This window comes from Lithobates pipiens, unplaced genomic scaffold (genome assembly GCF_037356315.1).
Source record: "Lithobates pipiens isolate NorthernLeopardFrog02 unplaced genomic scaffold, aLitPip1_a1.2 Scaffold_18, whole genome shotgun sequence".
In the NCBI taxonomy this organism is placed as follows: domain Eukaryota; kingdom Metazoa; phylum Chordata; class Amphibia; order Anura; family Ranidae; genus Lithobates; species Lithobates pipiens.
Window position 1 is genome coordinate 262,861,889 of NW_027507758.1, and position 25,979 is coordinate 262,887,867.

Below are 25,979 nucleotides of genomic sequence, written 5' to 3' on the forward strand. Positions count from 1 at the left end.
TAATGGCGCTGAACTATAGCCTAGCAATGTACATTCTTTTCCATAGTGCCTCTGCTTTATGCTTCAGGCTATGAATGGTAATGAGACCAGGAACTTCTCTAAAAGGAAGTGATGTCAGGTATTGACAGACATTCCATTTGGAAGGAAGTAGAGAGGAGACGTTGCTGGATCTGGTGGCAGAGGAGGTGTGCTCCGTATGGTTGCTGCCGTCCCTGGTCTTATTGACGTTTGAATAAGGAAGGGTGATGCCAGTGATTTGAATCCGAAACGTCTCTTGCTGCATGAATAATATCCAGGTGGTCTGCGGAAGTGCCATTACCGGGTTGATGTTTGGATCTATACAGGCTTCAATTAAGCTTGCCTCTGGTAAGCGTGCAACCTATGTGGGGGTGGATCACGCGTTTGTGGTATCTGTACGATCACAGTTTTCATTCACCTCTTAGTCAATTGGACTTTATTTTTCACTATTGGATTGTTTCTTTATTGAATACACAAATAGGGGTATATATATATATATATATATATATATATAATATATCATGTATATATGTTAGCGCAGCTTTTTTCTGTTACTACATCAAGGAGATTACAGTACTTGGGGGCTGGTTATAGATACCATCCAGAAGAAGGTATTCTTACCCCAGACAAGAATCCGTTCCATTGTAGGACTAATTCAACTTATCAAAACAAAGGAAAATTCCTTCATTCGGCTGTGCAGGAGATTTTTAGGGGAAATGGTGGCCTCCTTCAAGGCTGTCTCTTACACGCAGTTTTACTCAAAAACTGCTTCAATACACCATCCTGTTGGTCTGGAATAAAAAAGATTCAGGCCTTGTTTGTTTCCAATACGCTTGGCTCCCAAGATAAGTTAGAGCCTAAATTGGTGCTTGTTATCCAACAAAAGGGAAAATCTTTATCCTGGAAGGTGTTAACAACAGATGCCAGCCTTCTAGGCTGGGAAGCAGCCCTGGAAGAAGATTCTGTCCAGGGGAGATGGTCCAGGTTAGAGGACCTTGCCTATCAACTTTTTCTGGAAGTTTTGGGCAGTACGTCTGGCCCTATAATCTTGCACGGGAAGACTATGGGACTCACCTGTCAGGATTCAGTCTGACAAGGCCACAGCGGTGGCTTACATCAATCACTAAGGGGGCACGAGAGGTCATGCAGCCCAAAAAGCGGTGAATAATGTTCAAGCTTGGGCAGAACACATTCTTTGCCTATCTAGCAGGCGGAACAGATGCATTAGTCTTACCATGGTATCCGGTTTCACTAATCTATGCATTTCCTCCAGTTCTGCTACTTCCGAGCATTAAGCAGGAACAAAAGGAGGTGATTCTGGCAGCCCCAGCGGGTCCCAGAAGATCTTGTTTTACTGAGATCATAAAGATGGCAGTAGAAGTCCTTCAGACTCTGCCATTATATCCAGACCTTCTTGCACAAGGTCTGGTATTTCATCCTACCTTACGGATGAAAAATTGAACAGGTTTGACTGTTGAATCCCACTCTATAAAAGATTGTGGGTGATCTCCTTCGGTAGTGTCTACTTTGATTAATGCCAGGAAGCCGGCTTCCAGAATCACTTACTTTAGAGTCTAGAAGGCATATGTTTCTTTGTGTGGATCCAGGGGTTGGCACCCCAGGAAGTATGTCATAGGCAGGATTCCTGATTTCCTGCATATGGGATCTGAAATTAAGCTGGCCTTGACTTCTATCAAGAGCCAGATCCCAGCCTTGTCAGTGTTTTTCCTATGGCCTCTTGCTTCCCACTCTTGGTGCGTAGCTTATTCAGGGGGTAACACGGTTTATTCCCCCTATCAAGGCACCTCTAAATCCTTGGGATTTAAAATTGGTCTTATCGTCTTTGCTGAATCAGCCGTTTGAACCTTTACGACAAATTTCCTTGGTTCTTTTGACAAGAAAGATAATCTTTTCTGGTTGCCATTTCTTCTGCTAGAAGAGTATCGGAACTAGCGGCTCTGTCTTGTAAGAGCCATATTTCATCATGCATAAGGATGATGTGTTTTTATGTCCTCATGAATTCCTACCAAATGTGGTAACAGGTTTTCATTTAAACCAAGATATTATTCTTCCTTCTTTCTCCACAGAGCCTTAATCCAGGGAAGAGAAGGCATTACATTCTCTTGGTGTAGTAAGAGCGATCAGAGTCTATTTAAAAGCGACCGCTCAGGTTCACAAAACACAGGTTTTGTTTGTACTGCCAGAGAGTCCAAGATGTGGACAGGCATTGTCAAGATCCACTATTTTCCAAATTAATTTGTCAAGTGATTATTCAAGCTTCAGCTTAAAGAAAGAAAATCATTTTCTTCTCATGTTAGAGCACACTCATCCAGCGCGATTAGTGCCTCTTGGGTGGTGCATCATCAGGCCTCTATGGCTCAGATCTGTAAGGCTGCGACTTGGTCTTCAGTCCATACATTTATCAGATTTTATCAAATCGATATTAAAGGTCATGAGGATATTGCCTTTGGGCGCAGTATACTGCAGTCTGCAGTATGGGTCCTCTGGCCTCCTGTTTTTTGTTATGTCTCCCCCCCCTTTCAGTTGCCATTGCTATGGGACATACCACATAGTAATTACTATGGCTCTGTGTCCCCTGATGTAAGAAAAGAAAATAGGATTTTTAAAACAGCTTACCTGTAAAATCCTTTTCTTTGATGTACATCAGGGGACACAGAGGTCCATCCCTTCTTGGTATACACTTGTATTGCTTGGCTACAAAACTGAGGACTCCCAGTAATGGGAGGGGTTACATAGGGGAGCACACACCTTAGGGGCGTGCCAGTGTCTAGCACCTGTCGGTCCGATATAACCCACATAGCAATTACTATAGCTCTGTGTCCCCTGATGTACATCAAAGAAAAGTATTTTACAGGTAAGCTGTTTTAAAAATGCTATTTACATGCACCTTTACTTCCCCTGTAAGATCAGCTATAGAGGTGTTACAAGTAGTGACTGCTGCAAATGTCTCAGTGTAGGCTCAGGATCTGTGCTGGCCTGATGTTCAGCAACCTCACATGAGTAGTGGCCTCAGATCCTGCAAACACACATGGAGTATCATCCAAGTCTCCCCAATCCTTTGGTGGTTCGGGTTCCCCCAGATCCATCAGTGGGGGGGTGGGGGGATCAGAGGATTCCTGAGACACTTAGAGAATAGCCTTTGTGCAGCCTCCTTGGCCAAGTGGGATGGGAGGCCGAAATCTATTCCCGGGTGTCTGGCCTGTTAGCCATGGCGGATCGTGGCGATATAGGTAGCAGAGAGGGAGGAGAGATGGCTAATGTTGTTCCTGAAACAATGCAGAGCAGGATGGTGGAGATATCGGCAGGATACTGCAGGATGGTCAGCGGAGCTCGCTCAGACACGTCCTTCTACATCCCTGGCTTGGCCAAGCCCCAGAGTTCCCCATAAAATTTCGCCATCAGAGTCCCCCTTTACATCAGAGGTTCCCATCAGAGTCTCCCTTTACATTAGATGTCCCCATCAGAGTCCGCCTTTACATTAGATGTCCCAATCAGAGTCCGCCTTTACATTAGATGTCCCAATCAGAGTCCGCCTTTACATTAGATGTCCCCATCAGAGTCCCCCTTTACATTAGATGTCCCCATCAGAGTCCAACTTTACATTAGATGTCCCCATCAGAGTCCCCCTTTACATCAGATGTCCCCATCAGAGTCCTCCTTTCTATTAGATGTCCCGACCAGAGTCCCCCTTTACATTATATGTCCCCCCTCTCCCCCTCGTACTCGCAGCTTTCACAGCAAGTCGTCTGTCATCCACCTTCAGACCAGCCGGGATGAGTCTGAGAAACTGGAAGTGAAGGCACAGGACCCGCTAATCACTATCCACAGCAGGGAAAAATGCTATAGAGGGAGTGTTCTGGGCGCAGAGGTATGCGCCCTGAGGACTTTATAAAGGAAGCCAATAGAGCTTCTTGTTTGCAATCACATGCTCCCTGCACTTAAAGGGCCATTATTTTACTTCTAATTTTTTTTAGTGATTGCAGCATGGCATGCTTTCTATACACCTGTGTGTCCGCAAACACTTAAAGGGCCAGTATTTTTTTAAATACGGGCCGCCACTGAGTGAAGGGGAAATATTACCTGTTTGCAAAATTTTAGAACAAACTTTAAAAAATGTTTGGGCTTTTTCAAAATGTTCGGTCTTTTTTTCGTTTGTTTAGCAAAAAAAAAAAAAAAACCCAGTGATGATTAAACACCACCAAAAGAAAGCTCTATTTGTGTGAAAAAAACAATACAAATTTCCTATGGGTACAGTGTTGCATGACCACGCAAAAGTGTGACAGCGCTGAAAGCTGAAAATTGGCTAGGGCAGAAAGGGGTTAAAAGTGCCCAATAGACCCAGTAGGCAAGTGGTTAAAAGGGGAAGTAATGCGCCATCTGTGATTTTACTGGCACTTCCTGTGAATTCAAACAGGCACCTTTAACTTCTGACAACAATGACGATCGATTGCTTTTTGATAACACTATTGCTGTTGAAGCAGCACGTTAACTTGTACATACATAGACCACTGTTTTTTTTAGTTTCACAGCTCAACAGCCATGTTCGAAAATATGCCAATATTGGCAAGATGGTCCTCCAGTTAATTCTGACAGTGAATATTTCATACATACACAGGATAAATCAGAAATACGTGTACAGTAGAGTAGATGCAAACTGCAGTTCCCTGTGTCTGCTAAAATGTTTTTGTCCTGTGCTACATGTGCATGACAACGTGCATTCCCCAGTGTGGTGTATTGGAGTAAACCTGCACATGCTGATACGTATTAGACAGATGGATATCAAGCTGTGTCCCTTTGTACAATTCCTTGCTTAGAAATAATGACAGCTTTCTTTAAAGTCAAATGGAGAAGATTCAGCTTTTCAGATCACAATAAAAGGTAAACTAAATAAAATTAAACATTTTACCTCACTGGTTTCCTTTTCTGTTGGTCAGAGACCACAACATACTTATCAGTAAAAGTGAGATTATTCTCTCTTTATTAACAGTTACCTGATTTTCTAAATATTAGATGTGTTGCATTTGGTGCAAGAAGAGACTCTTATGCTGTTAATAAATTTAAAACTTAAAAATGTTGCTCTGCCCCACATTGTGCACGTTCCATTTCCCTCACCAAATGAACATAGGACACCTCCACAAATATTCAGTCTCACCACGCTCTTGCTAAGAAGCCAACCGGTACGTGGCCTTCTTCTGAAGAGTCCTCCCCTGGATAGCTACGAAGTTGCCGGGCCTCTCCACAACCGGCACTGGACCACCTCCGAATCCTTTCCTTAGTTTCCTTGCCTCGGGCTAGCCAGCCCCGAGACATAACATCGGGTGGATCCGCACCTCAGGCCATAGCCTTTCTGGGGGCTGGTCAGGAGGACCAGGCCCATGAAGCCAGAACACACTTCTGGACCAGAACCCCGAACCATGTGACATCCGCATCTTAAGTACCCTCTCCCAGAAAGCACAGCAAGAGTGACACTCCCACTGGGCTGGCTCTGATCTGAGAGAAAGTAACCTTAAAGCACCCAACCAGACTGTGTTTCCATGCCTGCCAGAAGAGACAGTGCCCCCCATGGCCAGGTTGAACACCCTATAGTCCAGTCAGACTGATGCTGAGGTCAAAATTTGGAATAGTTTTACCCAAACCAAACTGCAGTTCAGGTGTAACATTAAATTTCAAAACACATAGCGTGTGTTCTTCAGGAGCCGGTGCTACATGTAGTTTTGACTCCTCCAGTCAAGGGAGCAGTGATTATTTGCTTTGGTCTGTTTAGGTTTTCACAAGCTGAGTGTTTAACTGCTTCCCTCTGCTTCTGAAAAAGGTTTTCAGAATATGGGGCTACCCAAGCCCTGGGGGGGGGGGGGGAATGTCCAGAAGGTGTCTGGGGAGGTGATCATTAGTCTGGAGCCCTGGAGATATTGCTCTTTTTCCTCCCACGGAGGGTTCCAAGTCTTATGGGGGCTGCTGCCCCTCTGAGGCAGCCTGTGGACTGTGTAACTGATTTTGTAGGTCTTAGCTGTGGCAGAGCTAAGAGCCAGATGCAATCTTTTTAAAGGATAAGTACACCTTTGTAAAAATATATATTTTAATGCATTTAGAGACTGTAAAGCATTGCACCCATGATCAGCAGATCGTGGGTACAATCTCAGGCTCCTGCAGACTGTTAATGTAGTTGTCCACCTCATATGGGTAGGCAGTTACTGAATAACAGGAAGCATCATTGAACTACCCAGAGCACTCACTAGTGCCCTGGTAGTTCGTTGAGAACTTCAAACTATCAGCCACAAATGGTAGATGGTAGTTGTAGTTCCCCCATTCACAGAGCTCTGTGAATGAATGATGTGGCCGGCTGGGCGGAGCTGCATCAGTAACATGTGATACCCTGGATATGGGTGAATACAAAGAATTACCACTCCAAGGTAATGACTTCTCTCAAAACAGCTGTCTCCACAATCCTACAGGGTGCTGGATCTGTTTGCAACATGAACTGAAGTAGAAAAGATGTAGCTGGATAGCCGCACTCCGAATTATTCAACTTTATTTCAAAAATGTAATTAAAATCATAGCATCTAGGCTGTTAAACAGACTAACTGCACAGCCGCTGTCATGTTTCACACCGAATAATGTGGCTATCCAGCTACATCTTTTCTACTGGATATGGGTGAATTTATCTTTTAAGGAGCTGGCTCTGGGACTTCACCATAAGGGATCAGGTCTGGGGAAGGATTGTCTCCCTCACTGGACTGTGTCCGTAGGAAACTGGAAGGTGTGCAGCTATCCTGGGTACTTGTGAGTAATGACCTTAAATTGTGATCCTTGGTGACTGTGTGCTTTTTGGATGTAAGTGCCAGAGGTAGCTGCAGAATAAGTTTGCTCTCCTAGGCTCTCAGAGTACTGGCCATTCCCCTGTTTCCCCAGTGGAACCTGTGTATGTGAGCCTTGAGAAAGAGAGTCCTCCTGTTGCTGTGCAATACCTATGCCCTAACTGATCTCCTGTTTATAGTTCTTCAGGCAATAAATATCAAAAATGCATCCCTAGCTGATGTGCATGTACTGGTGCTGGTGGTGGTGAACAGCCTCTGTACTATTAGGGAAGAGCCAGCTATTAAAAGCGGCCCCTGTGAGGGTAGCACTAGACCTCTCTCCCTCTTCCAGCACATACAAACATTGGTTTCTCCCCTGTATCCCATCTCCATAACACACGTTAATCACTCCCATGTATTTCAGCACCAGGTCACACACATTGGTCATTCCCTTCTATCCCTATTTCAACAAATACGTGTCTCTTTTTGGTGTCCTTCCTTCAGCACACACATTTGTCTCTTGCCTGTATTCTTTCTTCAGCATGCACATCGGTCTTTCCTGGATAGCACACATCCGTCTTTCACGTGTATTCCTTCTCTAGCACATGCTCAGTTCAGTGAATGTCTCCCTGCTAATTTCTTCATTACTTTTCAGTGCATGTGTGTGTGTGTTAGGACACAAATTGGTCTTTCCCTGTATCCCACCTCCAGCTCACACACACTACTCCACAGAATCTATAACAGCAGTGAGATGTCCCTTCAGTATACATAGTTCTCTAGCCAGTTTAACAGCAGAATCGTAGGGGCATTAACCCATCAATGACCATTCTAGGGTGTATTAACCTCTTAGCAATCAGTTGTTACAGAGGAAATGCTTTCCTCTTTGTCCCCCCAGTTTATAAGCATTAATCCTTCAGTGGCCTGTCAGTAGTGTGTGATCTTCAAGAGCTTATATACAGACCACTTGGTGATGAATTATCAGTGTGTGATACTACCAGAAAAAAAGGAGGACTTTTTTTTGGGGATATGAGTGGCAGCCGTTAAAGGAAAAATAAACTGGAATATAGCATATAAAAATGTACCAAATTGTATTCAAAGTTCATTAAAACCAATATAAAAACATTGTGCCATCCATATATAGGATGTGAAAATCATCCCAAATGGGGTGAAATTAGCCCCTATACTTTCCATACAATCTATAGCCCAAAGGTTACAAACAATACATGTATAGTGAAAGTGCCAAATACAGACAAATATTATGGGCTGGATGATAGAAAATCCAAGTATAGATATTGATCTCTATGGGTTTCGCCAAAACTGGCTTCTTCAGGAAATCAAAATTGTATTATATCGGAGGCAATTCACAGTTATTTGTAGGATTCAAAAGAAAGAACACACAAACGTGTATCTTACATAATAATACATCTAGTATAAACCTAACAAAATATATCTAGTAATTGCATAAAGTAAAGTAAACAAGGGGTTCAAAACATACTCAGTCTCATGTCAGGGGGTCTGAGACTGAGCATGCTCTGAACCCCTTGTTTACTTCACTTCATGTGAGTAGTAGATATATTTTGCCAGTTTGACAGTAGATGTATTATTATGTAAGATACAAGTTTGTTGCACTACATGCACATATCTGATTCACTGATTTGGAAAAGATGAGATTATTCATAGGCTACTCTTTCTGTAGATGTAAAGTAGGTACAGGGTCTTAGATTTTTTTTTACATTCTCTATTTTCATATAATGTTTTTTATCTCACCACATTCACTTAAAATATGTAAAAGTGTTGATATTTATACTAATTACTAAAGCCATTTGACATCATTTCCAGTAGTTTAACCAAAAACACACAGCAGTTTTTTTTGGTTTGTTTTTTTATTTACTCAATGCAGAGGTGGAATGGTTTACTGCATTTTTTGGTCTTAGTTTCTTTTTATTTTTAGTACTATTTCAATATATAATGTTTTACTCCAACTTCTGGTTTTAGTTTTATGTAGAATTGGAAATGTTAGTATTTATTTGCTGTGTTCAATTTTTTATGTTTTTTTCCCCTATTTTCCTAGCCCTACATGATTAGAAAAGGGAGTGAGGAGAAATCTTTACAATTGAGACAGGCATAAAAAACACTTATTTTAGAAGAGTGGGTAAAGGCTAAAACATGTAGTTGGTTTTATGATACCTACATCCCTGTGGGGTAGGTGTCATATCACTTTCTGTCCCAGAGACACTTTGTTTGTTAGGATGTGGCAGGGTGTCACCAGGACAAGAAGTGAGGGGAAATTTTCCCAACATAGACTCATACAGCTATAAAAAACTGACACATCTCAAATTATTTCCCAAAAATGTATTATCCAAAACAGTTGTTATTGGGCTTTAAAATGTTAATTCATGATCAGTACATGTTTGTTAGTATGTGGATCCATGGTGGCTTGCAGTGCTTTGCTGAAGTCACAAAATGGTACTTTTGTGCAACTGGGTTCTGACAGTTGTCCTTTTCTTATCATCTCTGTCAAGTCTGACACCATTGTCATGAGTTTTGTTGGATCTGTCAAGATGAAATGTTGGGAAAAGTTGTCTATCACAAAATAATTATTATTAATAATAATAATAATAATAATAATAATATAAACAAACTTTTGACAGTCAATAAACAACCATAAATGTCAAGGATAATGAACTAAAAAGCAGACAAAATGGGATGGGGAAGAAAATAAATTCTTAACATTATTTAATGTTGGCAGGCGATAAGGGGGGGAATAGGGCTTAGTTAAAAATGAACCTTGAGCCAGAACTTTTTTTTTTTAAAGTTTTGTTTAGAGTAGAATGGGGTTAAATTTGTGCGGTTTCTGTTACTGTCTAGGTCTCTTTTGAGGTTTTAATCCTTGCCCGATCAAACATTGTATTGCTATTGCGGTACCTGGTAAGGTGACAGTTCCTCCGGTAATGCAGTAGTCTATATGCTGGATCCCTCCCTAGCGGTATCCAATAACAACCAGATACAATGCCATGTTTCGGAGATCTATCGCCTAGTCATGAGGTACGGGAAGGAGTTAAGTGACATCATGCATGAGATCCACGCTAGGGGCTCAGCAGGACCCCATTCTGTAAGACCCTTTTCAACTGGAGCGTTCTTCAGGTGTTTTTCAGGTGCTTTAGCATTAAAGAAAGCACCTGTAAAGCACCTGAAAGAAGCCTCATCTGCAATCCCAATGTGAAAGCCCGACTGCTTTCACACTGAGACCCCTTTCACACTGGGGCATTTTTCAGGCGCTGTAGGCTACTTTCACATGGGTGTTGCTGGTAAAGCTGCACTATATTTAGTGGCGCATTACCGTCATTTTAGCTGTGCTATTCGGCTGCTAGTGGGGCAGTTTTAACCGCAGCTATCAGCCGAAAAAGGGTTAAAACCGCCCACAAAGCGCCGCTGCAGCTGGGTTTGCAACGCTGCCCCATTGTTTTCTATGGGAAGGGGCGCTTTAGGAGCCGTAATTACACCGCTCCTACAGCACTCCAAGTGCACCGCTCAGTGTGAATGCCCTCAGGCTTTCACACTGGAGAGATAGCAGCGGCTGTTTCAGGGCGCATTGTAGGCGCTATATTTTAGCGCTGTAGCTCCTGCAAAGCACCCCAGTGTGAAAGGGGCCTTAGCGTTAAAAAAAGACCCTGTAAAGAGCCTGAAAGAAGCCTCATCTGCGATCCCAATGTGAAACACTGAGGTGCTGCGCTGACAGGTCATCAAAAAAAGTCCCGCAAGCAGCTTCTTTGCAGAGCTTTAGGAGCAGTGAATACACCGCTCCTAAAGCTCCCCTTCCCATTGAAATTAATGGAAAGCACCTGCAAATCGCCTGCAAAGCACCCTGGCAGCGGAGATTTGTGGGAGCTTTTAACCCTTTACTCAGCTACTAAGGGGGGTTAAAAGTGCCCCACTAGCGCTTGAAAAACGCTGGTAAAGTGCTGCTAGTTTAAGTGGTTCTTTACCAGCATTTTTCAGGCACTGGCAGTGTGAAAGGGCTCGTAAAGCACTCAGGCTTTCACATTGGGATTGCAGATGAGGCTTCTTTCAAGTGCTTTACAGGTGCTTTTGTTAACTAACACTAAAGCGCCTGAAAAACACCTGAAAATGGCCTCAGTGTGAGAGGGGTCTTACTGGGAGTGAGGTAACAGAGGTACGTTGCACTGGTGGAGTGGGTGCAGGCTCAGCAGGTTCCTCCTAATGCAACACACATCAGATACAGTGTGTAGTGACATGGGACAGCACTTTTCAGAAAAACTCTGAAAAGTTTTTCTCTAAACTTATCTCTAAATCGGGGTACTGCCTTAATATTTGATTTTTCATGTGACTGCAGTCTCAGCCTGGTCCCGGGCATTGGTGAGCGCACTCCTTGCGAAAACAACCCCTGAACGCAGGGCAAGTTCCCCCTCCCACACATGCAAAGTCACTCACCATGTAAATTGTTTCTTTTCCACTGTGTCATCCAGAAGCCACAGATTCTGATATTTTTAAATATCAATGCTTTCTGAAAAAGAAAAATAGAAGTAATTAAACAGAGAGCCCAATTGGCTGTATTTTTGCTTTTTTTTTCTAAAACTGTGATATACTGAAAATAATATACAATGCTAGCCATTCTTCATGTCTACAAGAAAAAGCCTACAAGAAGATCATCATCAATCAATGACTGTCTTCCTGGTTAAAACTGTTTTACCCAGGCCATTTGTGACAATACCTTGCACTACTGTGACTACTGTACTGTGCTTCGTTTAAAAACTGCTGATAGCATGGAACTTTACTCTCCCAAACAACATTGACTATTATTAATCCTTGTGCTGCTAGCATTAATAAAAAAAATAGGAATATATATATTATATTTGCTTGGTTTAAACTTTGATTTACATGAATTCTGTTACTGCTTGGTTTCCATGCCTAGGCAAATGATGCCATACATCCCAGGAGTCTTCAGGAGGGGCAGAGGAATTTTCTCAGCTAAGCACACCTTCCTGCCTGCATGCCTGAACTAAAGGCAGATGGATTCCAGGAAGTAAAGGCTACATGAATCATCTGCCCTTACTCATTAAGGCTACAGCCAAAAATTAAAGGAGGTTGTTTTAAAGTGATTTCTCAACAAAATAAAGCATGGAAAAATGGATGGATAGATGAGAATTATAAAACATTCATGAAATAACATTTTTGGTTTGTGATGCTCAGATTCAGTGTAGATCCGCTTTAATTCTTCCATCAGAAGAGCACCTTGAGGATGTGTCAACATAAATTCATGGACTTGTTCTCCCCCCAGCTTGATTACTGTAATGGCTTGTGTGTAGAGCTACCCAGGGGCGGACTGACAACTCATGGGGCCCCCGAGCAATAGGAGATTATGGGGCCCCCAGACAATCAGACATTATGGGGCCACACAGTATACAATCACACAGTATACACAGTCATGTTTCTATTGGCTGAGAAGGTACTGGAGAGGTGGGGTAGCTAAAATCTAAGGATTTTTAGACCAAAGGGATTTTGGTAAGGGACATTTCAGAGACAGATGTAAAAAAAAAAAACAGACTTTTTACATACTTTCCCTGGTTTTACTGAGGCTGACAACCCTGATGGGGCCCCCTAGTGGCATGGGGCCCTTGGGCAGTGCCCAAGTGGACCAATGATCAGACCGCCCCTGGAGCTACCAGAAGGTCCGTAGCATTTAAAATGATGCAGCTAGACAGCTAAGAATTTTACCCTTCTATTTGTACATCATGTTAGTTTGACACAATAAAATTAAGAATTCATTTTATGGGTCATCTGAGCTGATGATTGGCAATTATATGTTAATTACTGAAGGGCATAGTAAATCTATATACTGGAATGGTTTCTTTAGCCTGTCAGACAGGAGGACCGTGAACATTTCTAGAAACCACCCAAAATTACATGCTGCTTTTGCCTTTTCACATCAAGTTCCAACACCAGGAAATGCCATTCTTACTCAAATTATAACCAATTATGGTTGATGTATTTAATTAAAAGTCCAGCTTTGGAGCAAATTTTGCATGGTTTACTTGTATCATATACTTTCCCACGCTAATTAAATATAGAAGTATATGCTATAGTTTAGAGAATACACAAGCTACAGATATCCCCTTGGTGCCAATTATTGTATTTTAACACATAAAAGTATCAGATACTGTATGTATACCAACAATGATAACCCAGTTGTCAAGTGCAGCTTCATATTTTGTATGCTGTCACCAGTCTTAACTGCAATTAGCTCCAGTTGATATCTTTACCAGTGCTATCATCACTTCCTTTTCCATCAGCATTGCCAGTGGACCCAACCTCGGCTTTCATTTTTAAACTGGTAAATATCACCATTGATATTAGGTCCAGTTACAGATTTCCCCAGATGACTTGCAATGGTAAGGAAGGCCCTTCTTTATCATTATAAGTAGTTTCCAATTCTGATTCTCCTGAAACCTCCCCCTAATAGTCCCCCACTCTCATGTCATTTTATAACATCTTCTTATAGTACAATATATAGTACAATATAGTACAATATCTTCTTATAGTCTAGGTCATCCTTATGTAGAGCAACAATTCTTTTTTTTTCAGATCCTCAGGGAGTTCTTTGCCATGAGGTGCCATGTTGAACTTCCAATGACCAGTATAAGAGAGTCAGCGCAATAACACCAAATTTAACACACCTGCTCCCCATTCACACGAGACCTTGTAAAACGAATGAGTCACATGACACTGGGGAGGAAAAGAGTCCAACTGTGCCTAATTTGGAAATTTTTACTTAAGGGTAACTTTTGTTGACATTAATGGCTGTGTGTTGAGTTATTTTGACAGCAAATTTACACTGCTTTACAAGCTGTACACTCACTACTTTACATTGTAGCAAAGTGTAATTTATTCAGTGCTTTCAAATGAAAAGATATAATATAATATTTACAAAAAGGTGTACTCACTTTTGTGTGATACTGTAAGTTCAACTACTGTTAAAGTAGACAAAGATTATTTCATAATATTACCATGTGGTTTAAGATTATCTTCTAGTTTGTATGTGCCTTTGCACAAACTAGGTCAATTTCAGACATTTGCAGTATTTATATTGCATAATTTAAGAAAACATGAGACGAGCTGTAGACAGCACCATTATGGCAGATGTTGCTATTAGTGCCTAGAGAGTGACTAAAGAGAAATATATGTCAAGCTCTGAGGTGCCTGCATCTGGTATGTCAGACAACAAATGCATTTGAAACAAGAAAGTTATTAAAATTTATGATGAGGTTCAGCACACTGTGGGATGACCTCAGTTTAATATTCTTGCCTGCCTGAACTCAACCCAAAAAAGAAGCACTGATTACTTTCAAACACTTACAGCAGGTAAAGGTGTGGGCTTTCTTGACATTCCTCCGTATGTGACCATAGTGCTTCCATCCCTTAGGAAAAATACAAGTTAGACAAATAAGCATGTCCTAAATTACAAATATTTTCTATTATAAAAGTTAATTGGTTGTTATTTCATTATTATTATTATTTCATAAGCGTCCTTTAACATTTTGAACTTAACAAAAATTAGTAATTCTCCTACTCATTACTTTTATAAATAGTATTAATGCACACAGATTACATTTATTGGATTTTCTAGAAAATTATATTTCTCATATTGTTTTCCTATTTTAGGATAATGATGATGTTTTTTTGTTATTAAACAATGTTCATAAGAGCTCTATTATATTACTACTAATGTTTTGCAGCATCATAATGCCCCAATGGCATCTAAGAAAATAAAGTCGATAGAATAGAAGTTATATCTCTTTTGTTATATAGTTATAATGGCATTGATTCAATAATATGTCTATGATCTTATGAAAGAAAAAGGAAAAAAACGAATAACTGATGGTGTGTCATGTCTTAAGGGTTTATTTAAGAACATTTATGCATTATTCCCACACATTTCAGCCAAGATGTGTGATCCTTGGTGGGAAATTGTGAAAATCTTGTGCTAAAACATTTATAATTAAACTTATTAAGCTGGTTGTATGGTTTGCAGAGAATGTCAGGAGGATACTGGCTACTTAACCCTTTTCAGGGCCATTACTTAACTTCTTTGGTCCCATCTCAGGCTGATATTTATTTCCTGAGAGTGTTATTGTAAATGCCCATGTTATTAAGGGCTGGTGATTGATCTATTTCTTTGAAGTTGTTGATGGAGAAATATTAACTAACCCACCCCCTGGCACTCCATTTTGTTTAAGCCTACTGGGTGTGCTTGGTCATGTGCCTGCAATACATGTCCCCCATGTCCTCCACAAGAGAGGAATGTTGGTGCTCCTGCCTTGGCCTCTCTCAGAAAAATGGATCTCAAATATTGTGCAAACTGCTCCAATCAAAATAAAGTGCTTTAATGCTCCAATGATAATTCCAGGTGCTGTGTTCCACACTCCCCTCTTGTGACCACACTCACCAGAAATGATGGACCCTCAGCTTTGCAGTCTGTGGGTCATATACGCTTGTGATCTATTGATCTGGTGACATGGGGTGAAACTCTCCATATAAACAGGGGTCTTGGGGATGGTCAGAAAAACTAACCCAACAGGCTGCCAAAAATAGAAAGAGATGCTAATAGTGAAGTACTGCAGGGTCACACAAAAAGTGCATAACAAGCGCCACTTACTAGACTATGGAAAAAAGCAGGCATCAGTAAGGAGAACAACTCTTCCGGGTTTGCCAATGCTCGGCATGCATTCCACAGAGGGCGGAAGTGACGTCAGTGGTTTAAAATAGACAGAAATGAGTCAACGTGTTTCACCCCTCCCCCAGGGCGTCATCAAAGGACATCACCTCCAGATACACAAGCTCAAATTTATATCCGAGGAGCGTTACCTCCTCTTTCATCAACTAATAGAAACGGCAATTCCGAAGGCTGTACAAGTGCCAACTTCCTCCACCCTGCTAACATAACTTCCTGTTTCATTTAACCACTTAAGGATCGAGCCTCTTTTTGAGATGAGTTGTTTACAAGTTAAAAACTGTTTTTTTTTGCTAGAAAAAACCCCAAACATTATATTTTTTTCGAACACCCTAGAGAATAAAATGGCGGTCGTTGCAATACTTTCTGTCACACCTTATTTGCACAGCGGTCTTACAAGCACACTTTTTTTGGAAAAAATACACTTTTTTGACTTAAAAAATAAGACAACAGTAAAGTTAGCCATTTTTTTTATATTGTGAAAGATAATGTTACACCGACCCAACATGACACGCTTCAAAATTGCGCCTGCTCGTGGAATGGCAACAAACTTTTATCCTTAAAAATATCCATTGGCGACATTTAAAAAATTCTACAGGTTGCATGTTTTAAGTTTCAGAGGAGGTCTAGGGCTAGAATTATTGCTCTCACTCCACTGATCATGGCGATACCTCAAATGTGGGGTTTGAATACCGTTAAATCCGTTAAATCCAAAACTAAAAATGCAGTTTGTAGCACAACCCCTGCAGGGCCACTGGTATTAACTGGTTCTCCCCCAAATAGTACAAAGCCCACCATCCACCCAAGCAATAGTCCATTCACTCCGGCTCCAATTAACAGCCCAGGGGGGTTGTCTTTTTGTAATTTATTGTTTAAAGAACTTGTAACAGAGAGGGATTGGGAAATGGGATACTTCAAGACAGCTAGTAAAATCAATGAAAGGACAGTCTAAACCAGAGATGTGCAATTAGTGGACCTCCGGCTGTTGCAGAACTACAAGTCTCATGAGACATAGCAAGACTCTGACAGCCACAAGCATGACACCCAGAGGCAGAGACATGATGAGACTTGTAGTTTTGCAACAACTGGAGGTCTGCTAATTGCATATTCATGGTCTAAACTCTTGCAGCTGGGGACCATGAGTCAGGGCTCTTTGGCACCTTTTGTCTCGCACAATTGCACAGCTGTAAGTAACCAGTGCAACTTCAAGAATACTGTACAGTACAGCAAAGCACCCTTTCACAAAGCTCACAGTCCAGGACACCGCTGAGGACAGGAACATGGCCAGTATCTAAGACCCTATTAAAGCAGACTATGTGAGAGCAACATCTCACACTTATATACCAAAAAGGTCATTACTTACAAGTCCCTAAGACAGCTGCCACCTCCTAACCACCCCTGGACACAGTCCAGTAAGTGAGAAAATCTTTTTAAGACCAGATGATGAAGCCCTTTGATGAAGTCCTGCAGCCAGGTCCAGGTCCCCTTTCAGGTGTCCAGTCCCCATACCTCAGAGAACAGCAGCACAATCCAATGCTTGCCTCATGGGGGCGCAATAGCCCCCTATAAAACTGGGCTGGGGACGTCGATCTCTCCAGGGCTTCAGACTATTTATCAGCTTCTTCAGCCACCATCTGAGCACATCTCCCCAGGGATTGGCTAGGCCCTGATCAATATTCAGGCTGGTTTGAGTTCTCTCTTCCTAAACTCTAGGAACTTCTTCTAGAGGCAGGGGGAAGCAGTCAACCTCCAAGCATGTGAAACCCTGAACAGACCAAAACAAACAATGTCTACTCTCTTGATTATAGAAGGAGCCAAAACCAAATTTACTTAGCAGCCTAACTGAGAGGGTGCTACAAATATATTTCAGCGTATCAATCATTACATCTGGTGGCTGCATTTGTTTTTTCCCCCTATCTGTTTTCACTTGATGATCTTGCCAGTAACACACCTCCTGTATTAGAGTTCCCCAACTCTGGATGAAGGAGCACACGGGCATCTTTTGACAGCAGCATTTCAGTCTGTTGGGAGGGAAGTGTTATGCCGCGTACACACGGGCGGACTGTATGGCGTACTTAGTCCGTCTAAACACATTTCAGCGGACAATCCGCTCGTGTGTGGGCTTCAGCGGACTTTTTCAGCGTGCAGTCCGGCGTACTAAGAATTTCAGATTTTTCGAAATTCTGTCCGTCGTACTTTGGTTTCAGCGGACAATCCGCTCGTCAGTATGCTAGTTCGACAGACTAAGAATGGCGCATGCCCAGAAAGGATTTACACGGCGGAAGGGTGCTTTGCTGTGTCTTGGACTTCCTATTTCTAGTCCCGTCGTACGTGCTGTACACGTCATCGCGCAAGCTTTCGACGGACTGTTTGTGCATCCGTGTGTGGTCAAGTCCGTTCAGTCGAAAGTACGACGGACTGTCCGTCGGATTGTATGACGAACTAAGTACGCCATACAGTCCGCTCGTGTGTACGCGGCATTAGATATACTAGCAGATTTAAATACACTAACAATTTGAAGCCAAACTCCAGATAACATTATAGGCAGTTTTTCCTTTTGGGATAGAGGTTTTACACAATAAATAAAATCTGATCATATTAAGAGCCCTTGTCAGTGTTAAATGACTTGTGTCTTCATTGTAAGAGATACATTCTGCTGGAAAGCTTTTTCTTTTGAAAAACAACAGATTTACTGGCCCGGATCATCAGATACAAATAGAAGAAAGAAAGCCTAAAAAAGAAAACGAATGCAGCCATCACACCTGAGAATTGGTAAGTTGCAATATAATAAATGTTTGCTTTAGAGCTGGTTCACACAGGGGCAACCTGGGATCCGACTTCAGGTCGCCCCAAGTCACGCTGTTGAGAAAATCAAGTGAATGGAGCTATCCTCATGTACACTACAGCAGTCGCTCTGACTTGAGAAAAGATTCCTGTACAACTTGAATCCGACTTCTAGGTGACTCGTACCCATTGATTTCAATGGAGGTCGCCTCCAGGTCGGATCTCCATCTATATTGAAGCGACAATGACGCCTCTCTGATATTAAAAACTGGCATGGGTTCCCCCTCCAGGGGCAACCTAGGCCCTTAGGTCTGGTATGGATTTTAAGGGGAACTCCCTACGCCTCGTGGGGGTCCCCCCAAAATCCATACAAGACCCTTATCTGAGCAGGCAGACTGGCCAGTCAGGAAAGGGGGAGGGGACGAGCGAGAGCCCCCCCTCCTGAACCATACCAGGCCACATGTCCTCAACATGGGGGGTTGGGTGCTTTGGGGAAGGGGGGCGCCCTGCCCCACCCCAAAGCACCTTGTCCCCATGTTGATGAGGACAAGGGCCTCTTCCCAATTACCCTGGCGTTGGTTTTCGGGGTCTGCGGGTGGGGGGCTTCAACACTGAAGAAATGGCTGCACTCTAAGATCCATCAAAATTCTTATTTAATAAGAACATCCCAAGTGTTACAGACAGTACAAATGCTAGATGCATTTCACACACTAACAGGTGTGCTTATTCATTACCAAAGGCCCCTGCCCGCAGACCCCAACAACCAATGGCCAGGGTTGTCAGGAAGAGGCCCTTGTCCTCATCAACATGGGGACAAGGTGCTTTGGGGTGGGGGGGCCACAGGGTGCCCCCCTTCCCCTAAGCATCCACCCCCCATGTTGAGGGCATGCAGCCTGGTACGGTTCAGGAGGGGGGGGGCGCTCGCTCTCCCCCCACCCCTTTCCTGACCGTCCAGTCTGCGTGCTCAGATAAGGGTCTGGTATGGATTTTAAGGGGACCCCCACGCCGTTTTTTCAGTGTAGAGGGTTCCCCTTAAAGTCCATACCAGACCTAAGGACCTGGTATGCTCTTGAAGGGGGAACCCATGCTTTTTTTATTTAAAATTTTGGCGTGGAGCTCCCCCTCGAGAGCTGATTATTCTGTGATTGGCCACGGCCAATGTCGCCTGGTCTGGGGGCGACTTAAATGCGTGTTGTAAGTCACCCCAAGTCGTTTTGAAGTCAGGCTGTTATTCATACTCAAGTCGTGTTCAAGTTGCCTACAAAAGTCATGCTAGAAGTCGTTTTGCCCCTGCGTGAACTGGCTCTTAGGGTTTAAAGTGATTGTAAAGTTTTATTTATAAAAAACAAAACAAAACAAAAAACAACAAACACATTGTACTTACCTGCTCTGTGCAATGATTTTGTACAGAGCAGCCCCAATCCTAGTCTTCTGGCGTTCTCTGCTGGTACTCCTGGCTCCTTCCACTCCCCAAGTGCCCCCATAGGAAGCCGCTTCCTATGGGGACAATCATGCATGCTCAATCCAGAGCAGGGCTGTGTGCATCTATTCAGACACTCAGCCCAGCCCCATCCCCCTGTTCTCTGCTCACAAGTTTTGACTGACAGCAGTAGGAGCCAATGTTTCTCACTGCTCTCTGCCAAGCATGTGAGGCAGGGGAGAGGGGAGAAGAGCTGCTGCCTATGGGCATGGCACTGGATCAAATATTACGGGGGAAGGGGGGTCTGGTGGGTGTGCTACTATTACAAGTTTTCTGACCTTAATGCAGATAACGCATTAAGGCAAAAAATGGCTTTTACTTTAATTTTTTACCACTTTTACCACTTTAGTACCACTTTTACCAGTTTTGGACCAGCCAGCTGCAGTTATACTACTATAGGTCGGGTGCGAGGCGAAGATTTGATTCACTTCAGAACCGATCAGTCTCCACGTCCAGGCCAATGATTTCTGGCCTGGACCTGGTGATCAGTTCTGGCAAATAAAATCCTCCCCTGCCTGTGTAAGTGTAAACACAGGTAGGGGAAGTGATGTCACTCTTTTTTGTTCCAGAGAGAGGAGAAAAGTAAGTTGCACCAACACTACACTGACACAGTACACATAGGCACATTTGTCAACCCCCCCAGTTAACCCCTTTACTCCCTGTCACTTTGTCACCCAGTGCTGTGTTCATAATTTTTTTTTTGATCACTGTACTGGTATCATTTGTGATAATAATGTCACCAGTGATCACCGTATTAGTGTTACGGGTGACTCTGGTTAGTTAGTTTTTTTTAATAGCATCAGGGCACCCTCCGTATACTACCTAAATAAAGGTTTAAGCCCTGATCACCCGGTGGGTGATATCAGTTAAGTTTTAGCATCAGTCAGGGTCTGCGTCGCCCCAGGCAGCATTGGATTAGTATCAATAGTGCTAACAACCACGCACGCACCATACACATATACACTAGGAAACTCCTAGTGTGCTGGAAGGTGCAAACAAGAATGCAAATAAGAAGGTGCAAAAAAAATGCAAACAAGAATGCCAGGGAACTGTCTGTCAGCACCAGTGGCGGCCCATGCATTGTGTGTGTGTGTGTGTGTGTGTGGGGGGGGGGGGGGGGTTAGTGAAGTGTTGGCTGCATTTGATTGGCACAAGTGGCTACATTTACTGGGGACAAGTGGCTGCATTTGATGGGCACAAGTGGCTGCATTTACTGGGGACAAGTGGTTATAACACGGGTTTTATTAAAACACAGTAATTTTACCAATACACTCGGAGCACTCTCCTGGGAGGGGCAGGGCAAGTCAGGACGACGTCACTCTGCAATCGATTTTCTGGTTTTATGCATCAATGCTGCATTGGAGACATCCAAATTGCGATGCATCGATGCAGTGATTAATTTCAGCATCCCTAGAGTCCCCAGTAGTTTAGGGTTCCCAAAAGTGCAGCGTTTGAGGGATTAGCCCAGAAACCTGCTAGCACCTGCATTTAGCCCCTCTGCCCAGTCCACCCAAGTGCAGTATCAATCAATCACTGTTACTTTCAAAACACTAAACACATAACTGCAGAATTTGCAGAGTCAGGCCTGATCCCTGCGAACGCTAACAGTTTTTTAGGTAGCGTTTGAAGCAGTCACTGACAGTCAGGTGCTCTTTTTTCCTTTGAATCTCACTAGTGTACCAGTAAATTTAGAGGCCAAAACGTCCAATCGAAGGTACACTAGTGAAGAGGCCTACATGTTTCTGAGCCTGACAGATGAGAGTGAGGAGGAAGTCACCTATTTGTCCAATTCTGGTTCAGAATATGAACCATTAGACAGCAGTGGCACCCTGACAGATAGCTCTGATGACAGAGTAGGGGTCCCTGCAAAAGTCAGGTGTACCCGACCCTGTTCTTCTGCTGTTGTTGAGGTGCAAAAACCACAGGGCTATGGAGCAGAGAGCCAATACTAGTGCCGCTCATCCTTCTTGTGAACTGGCAAGCACCAGCGGCCTAGTACATCCTGATTGTACATCCAGCACTGCGGTATCACATGGTTATGTGCCAATTCCCATAAGTGCAGTTTACGCTGGCGCAGTGGCTAGCACAACTAGTGTCTCACAACCACCAAGAAGAATACAAACACAGGCCTGTCGAGCCCATAGTGCCCTTCCTGCTGCATTTGCCAATTGGAATTGGGAGCCCACCACTTCTGCAGCACCTGTACTTCCCCCATTCGCTGACCAACCCGGAATTCAGGTGGAAACAGTTGATTTTATGTCACTTGATTTTTATTCGCTGTTTTTCACTGAAGAGCTTTAGAGATCTATTGTGGACCAAAGCAATTTGTATGCTGGTCAATTTATCACCGCTAATCCCCAGTTGACCCTTGCCAGAGATTGGAAACCTATTACGGTTTCTGAATTTAAGACCTTCCTGGGCCTATCCCTCCTCATGGGCATAACTAAAAAATATTGAGTTGGGGTCATATTGGTCCACTGACCCAACTCACCATATGCCTGTATGCCGGTGTTCTCTGCCTCCATGACCAGGACACAATACGAGCAGATCTTGCGGTTCATGCATTTCAATGACAATCAACTCTGTCGCTCTCGGGGGGAACCTAGATACAATCGACTCCACAAAATTTGGCCCCTCGTAAACTACTTCAACCAGCAGTTTGCAGCCTTGATTACTCTAGATCACGTTGTCTGCATTGATGAGTCCTTGATTAAGTTCTCTGGCCGCTTGTCTATCAATCAGTATCTTCCCAGCAAGCATGTCAGATATGGGGTCAAGATGTATAAGCTCTGTAACAGGGCAACAGGCTATACACAGAGATTTATGGTTTACAAAGGAAGAGATAGTCATGTGGAGCCAGAGAACTACCCAGACTACATAGGGAGCGCTGATAAGATTGTGTGGAAAGGAGTACCACTTGTACGCGGACAATTATTACACAAGCGTGCCACTTTTTAGCCACTTTTTTGCTTGTGGAATTGAGGCATGTGGCAACGGGCAATCTAATCGTCACGACTTCCCCCAACGGCTTGTAGAGTGCCGACTTAGACGGGGGAAAAAGCCTGTTTGAATATAATAATTTGTTAGCAGTGAAGTGGAGGGATTCACTGAATGTTTTCGTTCTGTTCTCCCTTCATGCAGATATGACAGTCCAAATTTCTACCACGACTGGTGTTGTGGAGAAACCCCTCTGTGTCCACGAATACAACCACTTACATGGTAGGGTGGCCTTCAATGACCAGTTGTTGGCGCCGCACCTATTTGCCGAAAGGCCAGGCGCTGGTATAAAAAAGTGCCTGAATATTTATTCCAACTGGCTCTGCTGAATGCTTCTGTGCTATACAAAGCTTCAGGATTAACTGTATCCTTCCTAAAATTCCAGGAAGAGATTTTCACAGCTCTTCTGTTTCCAGACGGGGCTATGGCCCACCTTCCCAATGCAAATGCAGTGAGCCAGCTGCATGAGAGGCATTTTTCATATGTCCTCCCTGGTACCCCTGCCCACAGAAAACCCCAAAGAAGATGTTCTGTCTGCATAAAACACGGGTTTAGGCGTGGCACTCGCTTTTATTGTCCCTCCTGTCCTTACCAACCTGATCTCTGCATCGGTGACTGTTTCAAACGCTACCACACACTAGTGGAGTATTAGCGTAAGGTACAGCACTACACAGTCCTAGTGCACACTTACACAGGGTTTTGAAAGATGAGATAGCCCTCACATTTTAAGAGACCCTAATCTGTAATGTTTACAGTTTACAGTTTATATAAAAGTGCAAAAAACAAAACACAAAAACACAAAAAATTCAAAAGCCAAAAATAGTTATGGTTTTATTTTTCTTCTCTCACTCTATTGTTCTCCCTCTTATGTTCGCTCTCTATTGTCCGCTCTATTGTTCTATATCTATTGTTCTCTCTCTATTGCTCCTGTATTTTAGAACTGTCATGTTTTATTTTTAATATGTTTTATTGAATTTACTGTGCAGGTACGGTATGCCTTACTGTTCTACTGTAATGTTTCTTTGTTTTATTGTTAACCATCATTTGCTTATCAGGTACGCCATTCAGCTGCAGCATGGGTTTATTTATTCTGACAGCAACAGCGTTTGCTCCCACAATATGTAAAGCTGTGACCCCAGCGCTGTTGGAGGTGATTTCACAACCACAGTTAAAAAAAAGAGCATATATGCCGAAGTATGGGGGCAGGGGTGGAGGAGCCATTTGCTCCTAATATTAGGGGCAGATTGCCCCCATGCTTCGGCATATATTTTTTAGCCACAGATTGCATTAAAAAAGTTTTATTTTTACTATGTTTTATTGTATTTACTTTGCAGGTATGGTATGTCTTACTGTTATACTGTAATGTTACTTTGTTTTATTGTTAACCATCATTTGTTTAGCTGGTACGCTATTCAGCTGCAGCAATAATTTATTTATCTTAATAGCAAAAGCGCTTGCTCTCGCGATACGTAAATCAGTGACTCCAGCGCTGTAGGAGGTGACTTCACCACCACAGTTAAAAAAAATGGTGCATGTATGACCATAATTAGAAGTGGGTGGATGAAGGGCTAATGGTGGGCATACCACGGATCAATCTCTCTTTTTTGTTCAGCCCACAGGCTGCATGAAAAAAGGAACACTACAATATATGCCCAATAAGGACCAGCAATGTAACAGTATGTTGCGGGACTTTGAGTGGTTATACCAGAATAATGCCTGCAGGTTTAGGTATCATCTTGGTTTCTCGGGTTCTCCTGTCCCAACAGAGAACCCGAGAATGCAGCCGGTGGTTCTGCCAGCTGATCATAGAGCTGATCGGAGACTAGAATGGCTACAATCATCTCTATGGCCTATATAAACAGCACCATTGGGAAAATGGGAAAGCATTTTATCACACCGATCTTGTTGTGGTCAGATGCTTTGAGGTCAGAGGAGAGATCTAGGGTCTAATAGATAGGGTCTAATTTTTTTCAAAAAAGAGTACCTGTCACTACCTATTGCTATCATAGGAGATAATAATAAAAATGAAAAACATGAAAGGAACAGTTTAAAAATAAAATTTAAAAAAGCAAAATTAAATAATAATAATAAAAAAAAAAAGAAGCACCCCTGCCCCCCCGTGCTCTTGCGCAGAGGCGAGCGTCGGTCTGGTGTCATATGTAAACAGCAATTGTACCATGTGAGGTATCACCGTGAAGGTCAGATCGAGGGCAGTAATTTTAGCAGTAGACCTCCTCTGTAAATCTAAAGTGGTAACCTGTAAAGGATTTTAAAGGCTTTTAAAAATGTTGTTTGCACAAAGCTGTCACTAAATTATATTTTGCTTAGACATGGGTAGATGTGGATTTACACCCCACAATACATTCTGCTGCTTCTCCTGAGTATGGGGATACCACATGTGTGAGACTTTTTGGGAGCCTAGCCGTGTACAGGACCCAGAAAACCAATCACCGCCTTCAGGCTTTCTAAGGGCGTAAAATGGTGATTTCACTTCTTCACAGAGGTAAACTGAGAATTGCTACTTCAGTAAAACAATACAAAACATAGCTACCTGTGATTACTCTTATAAACAGTGTCTCTCAAAGTGAAGTCCTCTGTCAAAGTAATTGTAAAGTCTCTTTTTTTTTTTTTAATAACAAACATGTTATACTTACCTCCTCTGTGCAGTTGGTTTTGCACCAGTGTAGCCCAGATCCTCCTCTTCTTGGGTCCCTTTTTCGCTTCTCCTGGTCCCTCCCTCATATCAAGCGCCCCCTCAGCCAGCAGCTCTCTATGGGAACACCCAAGCCAAGTCAGAGCTCTGTGTATCCATTCAGACACGGAGCCCCGACCCGGTCCCTGCCCCCTCTCTTCCCTGATTGGCTGACTGACTTTGATTGACAGCCGTAGGAGCCAATGGTGCTGCTGCTGTGTCTCAGCCAATCGGGAGTGTCCTGGATGGCTTAGACACTTGTGGACTTCGCTGTAGACAAATGGGGCTCAGGTAAGTAATTTAGGGTTGCTGGTGGACTGCTATACACAAAAGTTTTTTTTTATCTTAATGCATTGAATGCATTGAGATAAAAAACCTTCTGCCTTTACAACCCCTTTAACACAAGTGACCAGCTGGAGAGATTGAAAGCCTAAGGACAAAAAA

At 43.0% G+C, this 25,979-nt stretch overlaps 1 protein-coding gene across 3 annotated transcripts in view; it reads right to left on the reverse strand.

Moving 5' to 3' along the window:
• Positions 1-9,170: 9,170 nt before the first annotated feature.
• Positions 9,171-25,979, reverse strand: part of LOC143987832 (enoyl-[acyl-carrier-protein] reductase, mitochondrial-like) — a 150,633-nt gene continuing 133,824 nt past the window's right edge. For all 3 annotated transcript variants that reach the window (XM_077486893.1, XM_077486891.1, XM_077486892.1), the window contains 3 exons: positions 14,209-14,269; positions 11,286-11,358; positions 9,171-9,386 (listed from right to left, as the gene is read on the reverse strand). In XM_077486893.1, the coding sequence (XP_077343019.1) occupies positions 9,223-9,386; positions 11,286-11,358; positions 14,209-14,269 (298 nt within the window). In that variant the 3' untranslated portion in view covers positions 9,171-9,222. The remainder of the gene's footprint in view (positions 9,387-11,285; positions 11,359-14,208; positions 14,270-25,979) is intronic.